Source organism: Cyprinus carpio, chromosome A9 (genome assembly GCF_018340385.1).
Source record: "Cyprinus carpio isolate SPL01 chromosome A9, ASM1834038v1, whole genome shotgun sequence".
NCBI classification, from domain to species: Eukaryota; Metazoa; Chordata; class Actinopteri; order Cypriniformes; family Cyprinidae; genus Cyprinus; species Cyprinus carpio.
Genome location: NC_056580.1, coordinates 21,608,049 through 21,622,174, shown reverse-complemented (window position 1 = coordinate 21,622,174; position 14,126 = coordinate 21,608,049). Strand labels below are relative to the sequence as shown.

At 34.3% G+C, this 14,126-nt stretch overlaps 1 protein-coding gene, 1 long non-coding RNA gene and 1 pseudogene across 3 annotated transcripts; all 3 read right to left on the bottom strand.

The window, feature by feature from the left end:
• Positions 1-1,645: 1,645 nt before the first annotated feature.
• LOC109088732 (leishmanolysin-like peptidase) lies at positions 1,646-9,852 on the bottom strand. The gene is made up of 17 exons (XM_042764126.1): positions 9,447-9,852; positions 8,867-8,964; positions 8,743-8,773; positions 8,525-8,607; positions 8,265-8,382; positions 7,561-7,739; positions 7,379-7,484; positions 7,200-7,294; positions 6,809-6,926; positions 6,435-6,542; positions 6,238-6,314; positions 5,533-5,643; positions 4,996-5,128; positions 4,605-4,764; positions 4,352-4,482; positions 3,143-3,353; positions 1,646-2,676 (listed from the first exon to the last, which is right to left on the bottom strand). The coding sequence occupies exons 1-17, from the start codon at positions 9,579-9,581 to the stop codon at positions 2,576-2,578; spliced, it is 1,995 nt and encodes a 664-aa protein (XP_042620060.1). The 5' UTR covers positions 9,582-9,852; the 3' UTR covers positions 1,646-2,575.
• Positions 9,853-10,712: 860 nt separating this feature from the next.
• On the bottom strand, positions 10,713-11,547 carry LOC109088777 (annotated as a pseudogene).
• Positions 11,548-11,738: 191 nt separating this feature from the next.
• On the bottom strand, positions 11,739-13,741 carry LOC109088779. 2 transcript variants are annotated; one of them, XR_006160908.1, is made up of 5 exons: positions 13,089-13,741; positions 12,766-12,887; positions 12,270-12,656; positions 12,076-12,178; positions 11,739-11,893 (listed from the first exon to the last, which is right to left on the bottom strand). It is a non-coding gene; the product is annotated as an uncharacterized LOC109088779 (long non-coding RNA). The 2 variants fall into 2 exon arrangements; XR_002017572.2 differs by having other exon boundaries at positions 12,076-12,656.
• Positions 13,742-14,126: the final 385 nt, after the last annotated feature.

Here is a 14,126-nt window from a genome sequence, read left to right as displayed (position 1 = left end):
ATCTCTCAGCACTGTCAAAACGTAATTAACACTGACCTAAAATGAAAGCATTGTATTACCAAACAAAAAGAAGTCAAATATTATAATACTAAAAAGTTTCATAATGGCTAAAGGTTCAAATCTTATGAACTATTTTATCTTTTAACTAAACACACTGATTCACAACAGCATCCTCATTAAATATGATAAGATTAAAAAGAACAAGATAGCAGATAATCACATAACAGACAACTTCATTAGTCCTCTAACATCTAAACAGTAACAATCTATACAGTGCAACTCCTTGGTATTTGTTTCCGGTTTCATTTTTAAAATAATGGCTACATTTTGAATCCATTAACAAAGAAAGTTACAATGTGTGACTGCATTAGGAAAGTTATCAACACCTGCGTTCATGTACATGCACAGTCAGCCCACATTTTAAAAATTAAAAGTTTTGTAATGGAATATCTGCGTTAGATACTGTTTAAAAAAAAAGGGTCGGTTAAAAGAGCCCTACTAATGGCACCTTGCTATTGTAGTGAATTGACATCATGACAAATTTTATATTAGCATTTAAAAAAAAGTTGCATACTAATGAACATGCTAATGTCATCTGATCTCAAAAAAAAGGTCTATAAAAAGCACTTTTCTCAAGGGCTTTTAGTGAGTTGATTGTTATAAGACAACAAAGTCTATAAAGATCTGCAGCCTTGATAGGACAGCCCTTTAGGACCAAAATCTGGCAACACATTTCAAGGTAAACAGAATCAGTAAAGTATGTCACCATGTTTGTATGTCAAATAACAATAAATGCAATAAAACTAAATTGCACATGTACAACAAGGTCCACAAGTCTGAGACCACTAATGAAAATGCAGTGTTTGTAGTGTTTTGTAGTATTTAATTTAGTACAAAATGTATTACAAATTATATAATATCAACATAAAAATTTGTGTGAAAATTTCAATCACAAATGAAAATAAATTTTTTAGAATTTCTTAGTATTTGTTTCGTAAACCGATCCAGCACTCAAGCCAGGGTTATAATAGTTAACTAAAATCATAAAGAAAATCTTTGTTAATCTAAATCCTTGAAATAAAATAAAACAGAAAGGTATTTATTTCAGTTAGTTGCCAAAGCAACATTTCTCATTTTCCATTTATTTAAACTTAGTTTAATAATAAAAAAATCTAAAACTGAAAATTACTAAAAAATTATATGTGGACCACAATACCAGTCATTATAGTCAGTTTCTCAAAACTGAGATTTATACACCATCTGAAAGCTGAATAAATAAGCTTTCCATTGATATATGGTTTAATATTTGGCAGAGATGCAACTATTTGAAAATCTGGAATCTAAGGGTGCAAAAAAATCAAAATACTGAGAAAATAACCTTTAAAGTTTTCCAAATGAAGTTCTTAGCAATTCATATTACTAATCAAAAATTAGGTTTTGATATATTTACGGTAGGAAATTTATAAATATCTTCATGGAACATGATCTTTACTTAATATCCTAATGATTTTTGGCATAAAAAAAAAATCGATAATTTTGACCCATACAATGTTTTTTGGCTATTGCTAAAAATATATCCCAGCGACTTAAGACTGGTTTTGTGGTCCAGGGTCAAAAATAAACATTTAAAAATAATTTAAAAAAAATAAATAAATAAGACAAAATCTCAGCAAAATGACAAAAACTTTCAAAGTAAAATTAAAACAAAATTCAAAAAATAAAAAACTAATGTGTTCTCCAGCATGATTTGAGAATGATACAAAGAGCAATTTGAGCTTCATTGGAAGCTAGAACATGGGACACGTGATCAATGTCAACTTTGGATTAGAGACCTAGAAAATTTTGTCTTCATTAACATCATATTTTTCCTTTTTCTGAAATATCTCAAAATCAAAAAGTGTTCTATTTACCTGTAAATTTAAACAAATCCCAGATTTTCAATGTAATCCCAGACCTCTGGACCCAGCTGTATATAAATAAATTCAATGATTAAACCCTTTCTGAAGTATTTATCTTGTACAACAGCACATTAAAATTTCTGAAAAAACAATTCAAATTCAGCACTTGCACGGACCTTAACAGAGATCTCTCCTGCAATTCTCCATACAAAATCACAAGCATCGTCAGTCACATGACCTGATATACGCTGATCAAAACATTGCCAGCAAGTTAATTACAAGAAAAAACAGAGAAGCACCATGAGCAGAACACCAGAGAGAATATCTCTCATCATTCTCAACCAGATGCCTATTTCAAGACCCAAAATGCTACAGGTCCATCAGAGAGACAAAGAGGACATTAATTAGCACCTGCATAACCATAACTTGCATGACTATGGCTTCACATAGGATCTACAGCTCGCTGGCACCTGACAGCCAGGCAAGGAGGAGTGCAATCAATGGCTTTTCAATCCCATCTACAGTCCACACCTCCGCAGAGAGAGAAGAGTTATCAGATCACAGACTACTGTACACTACAGAAGTGATCGCTGTTTTGCTCTGCACAGCACCTAAATCTCAGGAAAGCCTGTAGCATATCAAGGCATCCATATTCACCCAATCAACTGGGAACAAATTCAGTCCCTGCCACAGAGGAGGAAGCCGATCAGCAGTGGAGTAAGACTGAACAGGAGCTGCCATAAGTTCACCACCAAACAAGAAGATCTGGAACAAGGATCTGAGAGAAGAAAAGAATTATTATAATATTTTAAAAAATAACTTTTATTTTTTTCAAACAAACATATTTTACTTTATTTGAACCTTGTTATGTACCTGATTGCCTTATATATTTGGAAAACTTTTTTCTTGCTACATCTTACACATTCAATGTCTATACATTTAATTCCAGACAGACGAAATTGGTGGCTTCAGTAACAGTAAAGTACATATTTGATATAAATTATCAATAATAATACTAATACTACTACTAATAAATATTTTATATGTATAAAGTAGATAATTAATGTTAAAATGTAATAAATATTTTTTATATTTAAATTTAATTATAATTAAATTTACTATATTAAAGGGATAGTTCCTTTAATATATTATTGATAATAAACTATCCCTTTAACAATAACACCAAAAAACCAACCAGTCATGGTATAGTCTTCCAGCCATAAACGTGTCAGACAGTACCTCACCTAAGCGGGCACTCTTGGTGGTGTTTAGAGGGGGGATCTCATGAGGGAGGGGGCAGTCGCTGCAGAAGTCAGAGCAGGTTGGGCAGATGAGCTGGCCGCTGTAGACCCATCCATTCATTCGTATGCTCACGTTGATCACCTGACCAGTACGAACACATGGATAGGAATCATTCTGCACCCAGACCAACAACCCTTTTGCTGTACAAGACACCTGCAACACAAATCACAGTTTCAGTTCACATAAATCACCATTTTTCTATGTTGTGGTGGTACATAATGCCCCAGTTAAAAAAAAAAAAAAAAAAAAAAAAATATAATAATAATAATAATAATAATAATAATAATAATAAATAATAATAATATATATATATATATATATATATATATATATATATATATATATATATATATATATATAATATATATATATATATTATTTACAATAATTTTATTTACACACAAATTTATACTATCATTAAGAGAAATTATCAATAATAATTGATCAAAGGTGTCAGTAAAGACATACAATGTTACAAAAGATTTCTATTTCAAATAAATGCTTTTATAACTTTTTACTGAAAAACAAGACAGTTATTTTGAAGGGTAATAAAATGTCACAATATTACTGTTTTTACTTTTTGATCAAATAAATGCGGCCTTGATGAGAATAAGAGACCTCTTTCAAAAACATTTAAAAAAATCTTACTGGCTCCAAAAACTTTTGACATATGTGACCCTGGACCACAAAACCAGTCTTAAGTAGCAATAGCCAAAAATACACTGTATGGGTCAAAATTATTGATTTTTATTTTACGTCAAAAATCATTAGGATATTAAGTAAAGATCATGTTCCATGAAGATATTTTGTAAATTTGTTACTGTAAATATATCAAAACTTCATTTTTGATTAGCAATATGCATTGCTAAGAACGTCATTTGGACAACTTTAAAGACGATTTTCTCAATATTTAGATTTTTTTGCACCCTCAGATTCCAGATTTTCAAATAGTTGTATCTCGGCCAAATATTGTCCGATCCTATCAAACCATATATCAATTGAAAGCTTATTTATTCAGCTTTCAGATTATGTATAAATCTCAATTTCGAAAAATTTACCCTTATGACTAGTTTTGAGGTCCAGAGTCACATATAGACACACTTCCGCAGCAACTGTCCCATCTCTCATGAGATCTACCATTTCATTATTACCTTATAGCAACCACTGCCCCAGTCTGGGTAGGTCATTCTTTTGGTGCACTGCTCCATTACAAATGGTGACTTTTGGTAGAGACACACTGATCCTGGGCCATAATGTTCCACGCCATAGTTTCTCCAAGTGGCTAAAAAAAGCAAAGCAAAGTTCACATGGAAAAAATACTGACAGGCACAAGAGGGAATAAGCAAATGACTCCTTCCATTCTGCTTCTAAATGAAGAAAGGATGTGAGTGAATGACATCTCACCTGGCTGGTTCTCCTGTATTCCACAGTAAGAGCTGCGCTGGTATTCCCCACCCACATGCCAACTAAACTCCTGGCTAAAAGGACAGTAGTCTGCGATCTCGACAGCCCCTCCGTATGCTGGCAAATCTTCCTCAGGGACACCAGGAATATGGTCAAAGTACTACAGGATGGAGAGGGTTCATTACATTCAAAATGATTTAATTAACCTTCTATAAAGGCAGTCATCTTGTATTTATCTGTAAACAACAAGTCAAATGTATTTGTATAGTGCTTTTCAAAATACAGTGTTTCAACAGAAGAAAATCATAATGTTAATGTTCAATTAACTGCAAATTTAGGATTGAGAGAAAATAACAGATGGGTTCCTCCACCACATTTCTGCTGATCTTACCTGATACTCTACAGGAAGCACATGAGGAAACTTCTGCAGGTTGCACACGGCCACTGCCAGCTGGTCCTGCCTGCAGGTGAGCTGCAGAGGTGCACTCCTCACAGAATCACAGTACGGGCTCAGGGTTGGCCTCCTGTTTCAAACACACAGCGGAAACACTCATTAAGAACAGATGTCCAATCAATGACCCAAATCCTTACCAATATGCTATACATATATTTAAGACTATATTTAAGACTGCAATTTCTCTAGAAAAAGGTACAATAATCAATCTGAAATAAAGAACTACTACAAATGTACAACACACAATCTAATTTGTTTCTGTAGCACTAGCAACACAAGTCTGATTCCCAGGGAAAAACTAATGAAATCTATAGTTTTTATGAAATTGTATGGCATTTTGGTAAAAGCATCTGCCAATATGCATAAAAGTATGTTGTCCACTTAATACATCAAAAACAACAACAATAGATTTATTTGTGAGTGTATCAAAGCTTACGTCACAAAGTCACAAAGTCGCAACGTATCAAAGCTTACGTATGGCGATGTTGGTCTATCCAGAATTTACAGCTTTTCATCACAAAGTCGCAACCCAAAAATCTTCCCCACTCCAGGTTCTCCGCCATACTATAATTAGCCCTGTACCACTTAAAACAGAAAACAGCTCAGAGAGGAGCCAATCATAAGACAGTCTTATTGTTGAGAATTCTCATGGATTACATGATCAAGCCAGTGATAGGAGGAGCTAGGTCTCCACAGGTGCATAGGATTAGACCATATTCACCATATTCCTGAACCACATTTCCCCCTACAATATTCCATACTTACCATTCCAGTACTTAAATTACTAAATTACACTTAAAGAGGTAGTCCACTGAAAAATGCAAATTCTGTCATCATGTACCCACCCTCATTTCATTTTAAAACCTGTATGACTTTTTTCTGTGAAACACAAAAATAAATTTGACAAATAATAATAAATTTGAAGAATACTGGTACCAGTTTTGGGTCCCATTGACTTCCACAGTTTTTTTCCCATACTGTGGGGGTGTGAATGGAAACTGAACTTATTTGAATACCAACATTCTTAAAAATATCATCTTTTGTGTTCCACAAACAACACAAGGATGAAAAAAATGACACAAGCTTCATTTTTGGGAGAGCTATACCTGTAAATATAGAAGTTCACATCTCCATAAATGAATAAACTGCATTAGCCATGAGCAACAATACTTCTCTTACCCTGTATCCTCCATTATGGCCAAAGTTATTCTAGAAAACACTCTGTTCTGTGTGTGAGATCCAGTCATTGCCTCATTCTGTTGAAATAAAACATACTGAATTTAATTTAAAAAACAAACAAACTGTATTTTGAGCTTACTGACACTGAAACGGTTAAGTGTTCATGAACGCCACCCCAGAAGATTTGGTTGCAGTACCTCTAACAGCCGTTTTTCCCAGTGGTTGAACTCTGTGCCAGCACCTCCCTGGTTCTCCAATTCCATGCCCTCTAGAATGGGGCAATTAAAATGTCTCCTGGCTTCCTCCTGATACAACATCAAAATAATTAATGTAGCTTAATTAGACTATTTAGATGGTGCTATTTTAAAAACAGGGGTGTCAAACTCAATTCCTGAAGGGTCAGAGCCCTGCAGAGTTTTGCTCCAACACACATACCATGTAGTTTTCAAATAAGCCTGAAGGACTTGATAAGTTGGTGTGTTTAATTAGGGTGGAATCTACACTCTGCAGGGCTCCGACCCTTCATGAACTGAATTTAACACCCCTGTTTTAAAATGAAAGAATTACTTACAACTACACGTGGGGTGGCCAGAAGATGGACCGTGTGTCTAACCATGTGGCCACCACGGATGTCCCACAGCCGAGTTGCTCTTTTAATGACTTTATCACTCCATTGATATAACCCTAAACTGAGAGAGATATTTAAAAAGAAATAAAAACAGTGCTATATATATATATAATAGTTTAACAATAAAAAAAAGAAAATTAACTTATTATATATATATATAATAGTTTAACAATAAAGGACCATTATATACATATATCATGAATTTTTTTAACCTGCAATAATCAAGCAATACATTATCACAGTGTTACAATAAAAAAAAAGAAAATTAACTTATTATTATTAAATATTTTTAAATTATATTTCAAACCAATAAAAATACAAATATAACCATCACCTTTCATTGTATGCAGGTAGACCACTTGCAGAACGTGGTGTCAAAGGTTTCCCATCATCATCATGGTAAAAGGCAAAAAGTCCTGCAGAAAAACCTAAGACATATAGAACATATAATTGAACAATAATGAAAACTATAAAGCTCTACTCATGCGGATGTGCAGAGTTTAATGTTGTTACCAGGGCATGTATGATCTCGTGTTTGACTGTGGACAGCATCCCTTCAAACTCCTGATGTTGAGTGGAGATCATATTGGGACACAGATTGGCATATCCAGCGATGGGTCTACATTGAGGAATTCAGTAGTTACTGTCAGCAACACACTGGACTATTTTCCCATCTCATTAATTATTGCCATTACCTGTCCAGTTCAGACTCCAGCTGGCAGTATGCTGCATAGGCTACGATGTTCTCTTGTCCACAACGCTCTGTGGTCGTCGCACTCACATACAACACAAAATCTGCCCTCGCCACCCCCTCACCATCGGGAGGACCAACGGGGCCACAGGACTTGCCAGACTCACTGCAAACCCTGCATTGCTAAAGGAGACCTCATTCTAAGATTCAGAAATTCTCATATTTACCGGCAATGTATTTATATTTATCAACATTAGAATTATATTTTTTTCCATTTAAAAAAATCCACTTAAATAGATCTTTAAGTAGGCATGATGCTTCAGTATGTTTATATAAATAAATAAATAAATAAATAAATAAATATATAAATAAATAAATAAATAAATATATAAATATATATATATATATATATATATATATATATATATATATATATATATATATATATATATTTTTTTTTTTTTTTTTTTTTTTAAACACAGAATTGAATATATAAATATAACCATCAATAGAGCTACTCTAACTGCACCAATTACGCCAAAGACTAACAGAGACACACATCTTAATTTTCACACAATGCTTATTATATGTAATTTAGGATGAAAAAAAAACAAAATAATTTATTAATTATTTTTGGCCAAAAAATTGCGGGGGACCTACTGTACCACAAAATGTTATTCATAAAAAATTGCGGGGGACCTACTGTACCTGCAAATGTTGTTCAGGGACAACAACCGGGCCACACTTGGTGATGTCTGCACATGGTCCCTGACAGTAGCGATGTGGATCATCTCTTTTCCTAAGGTACTGATTGGTTGCGCATTGTCTAATCATTAAGAGAAAAATATATTGTGATTAAATTAAGACACTAATGAGATTATATATCCACCAAGCTTCCAGAAGGACATAGCTGAGTGCAATTTTAAGAGGATTTGATATCAGACAATACCAGCTCAGAAGAGAATTACCTGCTCAGTAATATTGGACCTGACTGCCTGCGAACCCTGAAGGCCTTCTGAAGATAATCAATAGCCTGGGGGAGGAGCTTGTCTTGAAACAAAGCGGAAAGAGATCAATAATGTATGCATGCATCCTATTTAGAGCTAAAAGGCTATTTTTAAGATTTAACAAATAACATTTAGCTTTACATATTGTTTAAACCTTGGTCACAGAAGTCAAAATATACCTTCACAAGGATGCTTTTGGCTTCATCTAACCTGTGTGAGCAATATAAATATATTTTGAAGTCAATATATGACAATGACAAAGTAGCATTACTGTATTAAATAAAATATAAACTTGTAACTAACCCATCCAAGCTGGAGTCATACTCTATTTGGATCTTTAACTGCTGGTCGGTGCTTCTTTTGGTCAATCTATCTGGCTTCAGAAACACTTTATGTATGACCTAGAATGACAAAGAGCAGAGATTATTACAAGTACGTACTGGTAAAATAATATTCTAAAATAGCATTTGTAGATTATTTGAGCACTTAAGAATGATTTTCATTGAATAGAAAGAAAAAAAAAAAGCTTGGACTGCCATATAATTTCTTTATGTACTAAAGAAGAACGTTATACAGGCGTGTGAATGATGAGATTTTTTATTTTATGGTTAACTGTCCCTTTAATGTGACATCATCCAGATAAATGTCTTTTAAAGAGATAGTTTACCCAAAAATGAAAATTCTGCCATCGCTTTCTTTCTTTTGTGGAACATTAAAGAAACGTTAGCAGATTGACAGCCTGAGTTATTATTCATTTTGTGGGATAAAAGCACAACATGACATGATATTAAGGAGGCACAATCTCATATGATATTAAGAAGGCACATTCTCAAATATCGTATTTGACAGCCAGAAGAAAGAATAACAAATGAGAGGGACTGACCTCTGTAGGCAGGGGCACTTTATGGTCACAGGTGTGCGTCTGTGCGCCGGGGCTGATGAGGATGATGATGGTGTTAAAGAGTAAAGCAGCTCTAACTGATCTAACTGGCTCTAACAGCCATCCTGACGCCATCATTAACCCGGGACTTTAACATTCATATCTCCGTCCTGTCACGCTGCAGAAAGCACTTCAACACCGCACAAAACTGAATTCAAATCAGCAGTTCATTAAACCGGCTTCACCCATAAACCCAGAGCAGCGTGAATGTAGAAACAATGCTTCAGCATGTCAAAATAAAAGCCTGCACCCAATATAAATGCCCTAATAATCAACATTATTTTTGTACATAATTTGTTCAGTTTGCTGAATTACTATGTACTAAATACTTTGCTCAGCAGGCTTGTAGTCGGACTCAGAATGAAATATTAATTTAATACTGCACAATGTATACAGCATACTATTCAAATATTTGTCAACGTAGTCTTTGAATAATACAAATTATTTTTAAATAAATTCTAATTTAAATAAGTTCCCATTTAAATTCAGTTTTGTGCTAAATGTAACATTTAACATTATCGCACGTAACATTTGATAGTTCAGTCAAATAATGAGTTAAGAGATTGTTAATGTATTATAATATAATATTGTTATTGTATTGTGTATATATATATATATATATATATATATATATATATATATATATATATATATATATATATATATATATATATATACACACACACACACACACACACGTTTAATTCAGTGGTGTTCATCTTGAACAATAATAGTCCTTTTTGTTCAAATACAATTTTGTCTGAAATGTCTTTAACATTTGGTAAAATTTAAATGAGTCATAGAAGATGCGAATATACATATGTCGATATACATAATGTAGGATATATGATGAAAATAAAAGCCTGCAATCTTTGAAGCAATAATAATAATAATAATTTGTACATACCTTGTACATAGAGCATTCTAAACTACTGAGCAGTTTGCATTTTCCCCAACAATATTAAACTGAACGGATTTCAATCAGTGCGAACCAGAGGGGGGATTATAAAACATAAATCAGACACAGTGTAAGAAGAATATAAAGCCAAAATATAAAACGAACAAAATACAAAGCACAAAAAACAACATTAAATAAGCACAAAAATGACACAACACAAATCCAAATTACAATCTTTAAATAACAAAAAAAAGTCAATTCAAAAATAAATCAAATCACATTCTAAAGACTTTGATAAATCAGTCCTTCTTTGTTGTTTATCAAAAATCTGACATTTTTTAAATAAATCTACTCTCCTGTTTTGGAAAAGCAAGTCCAATTTTTTCTACAAATTTGCCAAAAATCAACACTGAATGTTTTTCTGAGACACTGGTGCTAATGTAACCTGACAGCCATCAACCCCAGCAAAGCCCAGCAGGTGTTGTGGATCTGTGAGTTCTTGCTCTGAACATAGCGCTGTTGTTCACATGACTCAAAGTCCTCGCCCCAGCCTCCATCCCCTTCGACAGCATGAACTCACAGGCGCCTTTCACCTCCACACAAACAGACCTGCAACGTAGAAAAGAAGTGAATGAGGGGGTTAAATAAAGTGCAAAGTGCAGTAAAAGAACACTGGTGATTTATTAAATGAACATCAACATGAGAACACAAACAAATAACATACCCGCTTTGGAAAGTGTGGCCCATACATGCAAATGCCTCCAAACCAAACCAGACTCCATATGTGAAACAGACTCCCCTGGACCTAAGACAAGCAGAATGCTTCATAAACAGACTAAGAAGCAACAGAATAATGTATCTGATTATAAATGAACAAATGCCTACCCTTCCCACGAGCCAGCAGGTCTTTGAACCCTCCTGCAGTAGTCCAGCCCCCCTGAAGAGTTGTCCTATGTGACCAAGAGATGTGGTTTAACCTAACCATCTTTCAAACCACAATATGCTGAAACATTGTGTTTGGCTGTACCTAATCTCTTCTGCTCTGTGTGCTTTCTGCAGTAACTTTTCCTTTGAGGAAACCACACTGCTCCTGCATTTTTCTTGTACTTCAGCGGAAGCAAGCAAAAACTGCAATGTCCCATAGCTTTGATCCGTTTGTACCCTGATAGAAATAAATAATAATATGAGTGGTAATTGTTATTATTATTGTTAATAATAAAATTTAAATTGCTTAACAGAATAACAAACTTTAGAACCCCAAAAGGTTAAATTCTGTATAATGACAACCTCTCACCTGCATTTTCAAACCATGGAGACCTAGTCTGGGGCATAAAAAAATAAAAATCAGAAACCAATTATTATTATAATAATATAAAATAAACAGGACATTATTAAAATCAGGCCACTAACCATAGACAATAGGGAATTCTTGACACATGCTCCTGAAAGGCAGGTGGTAACAGAGTACCAACATATTGACCGTTTTCAAAATCTGACAAAACAGGAAATTTGTTTCATACACAGAGCAATATTTATGAATGAATAATAATTGACAAATAATTTTGATATAACATGCACAGAGGAACGACACACAATAAAACCAGGGACGAGTCAATATTGATTTCATGCTGACATTACACAAAATAAAACAAAATTTCTTCTCTTTTCTCTCACCGAGCAAAAGCTGATTAGAGAAGTGATCGTCTGCTTTAATATGGTCATAAAGCTCCTTCACCGCTTTTTCTGTCAGCATGAGCTTCATACACATTCAGGATCACTGTAAAACCAAGTTTGATAGTGTTATGTGACTTAACTGAAATCTAAAGGGTAAAAGATTGTTATTTACAAAGATGTTGCACTTCTCTCACAGTAAGCAATAGTAAGCAAGGTGCTGTGTGGTGTGTACAAGTCACAGGCTGCAGTGTTGTTCCTCTGAGCTTGCCAGTCAATAGAGGAGTATTCCTGGACATAGAGCTCCTGTTTAACACCCAAAAACAAAACAACAGCTGTGACTGGATATTTGGATAGTTCAGTCAAAGCAAGCCTGCTTTTAATATGGTGTCAGAGTGGCCTCTAGTGGTGAAATGGTCAAACTTCACCTGTCTTAAACTGAGTACCAGCGGGTCTGCCCAGTAACTCATGGGCAGGTAGATCTGACGACAGTGGCACCATAAAGTGGAAGGATGTGCTGGCACCCAGGAAAGGAACAGCCTGATTAAGAAAAAAAATCCAAGAGGATATCCCGACAGCACCACCTGTAACAGAGCAGGACAATACTGAAACTGAACACTGTTGTATCACATTTAATGGGATGTGTTACATATGGACATACATGTGACTGTTTGTTTATCAGCAATCCCTGACCTTTGCTGTGTAAATTATTCCTTTCCTGAACCATATCAGGATCATCAGGACCAAGTCCCAGAATTCTCAAGGCTGTGTAATTCAAAGCTGTTCTAAAAACAGTATCCTTATCTTCAATGTGCCTGAAAAATGAATATCTTTGTTGTTTATCAGGTCATAAAGGAATAATTCTGTTATTATCCCAGTAAAGTTAACTGTCATCATTTATTCATCTATACTCATTTTTAGATGGATTATCCCTTTAAATGACAAAATATGATTAATTTTACTTCATTTTTAGGATAAGAAAAGTCCGTCCAAACAGTTTATTATAAATGAATGACCTGGAAGTAAGAAAAGTGGTCCACCATAATCCTCAGCCCAGTGTCCATCTTCAGCCTGGAGACGGCTGTAGAAGTCCATTCCCTTCAGTGCAGCTTCTACTGCAGTGTGTGTGGCAGGGGATACTGAGATGAACTCACCCTGAGGTCAAAGAAAAAGAGATTAGATATGAACATGAATATAAGAATCTAATGTATGTCACTGTACACTAGTCTGTAATGTTCATTTGACCATGTCTAGTCCCAGAGAGTGAGATTCCAGCATGCTCTGCTGTCTGTTCACATGGTCTGCCTCCTCAATGTACCTCCAGGTCTGTCTGCCCTCCACATTACTCAACCTCCAGCTGCTGAGATCTGTCACCGACTCAAACACCTGAATCAAACTTTTGAATGTAACACTTGGATGGGCATAGTAACATAGTATAGTAACACTTTTAAAACCTTACATGTTTAAAAAGTTGATGTGCATCTAACAATGAAAAGCTCCTTTCTTTTTCATTTCTATATTTAAAATGTAGTTATTTTGTCAGGGGAAAAAAAAAATCTGTTTTTTTGTAGAAATGCTAGCATTGACTTTCTAAAAAAAAAATTCAATAAAATGAACTCCTTGTAGTTTCATGACTTCAATAAAATATATTATATAATTATATTATAATAAAAACAACATCTACAGATGCATATTTTCTGCGTTAAAGGCATTGATATGTATAATAATAACAATAATTAAAACCTAAATCGTCATAATTTATTAGTTTTGGTTTAATGTGTCTTATGGGAAAATGTATTCATCTCATATCTGCGTGATATTAAAAGATCATAAGTCTGATCGAGAAGGTGAGCACCTACTTTAAATCAGCCTGGGAAATGTAGCTCTTTAGAGCATTCTCAAAACGGTATAAACATGGAAATGGATTTTATCTTGAATCTACGTTTCCCATAATTCTTAGCGCTGCCTTCCGAGCGCGATATCGCATGGAGGGACATGACCAGAGGAAAGGCCCTCCAATCACAAGATAGAAACATTGCAAAATGGGCATGAAT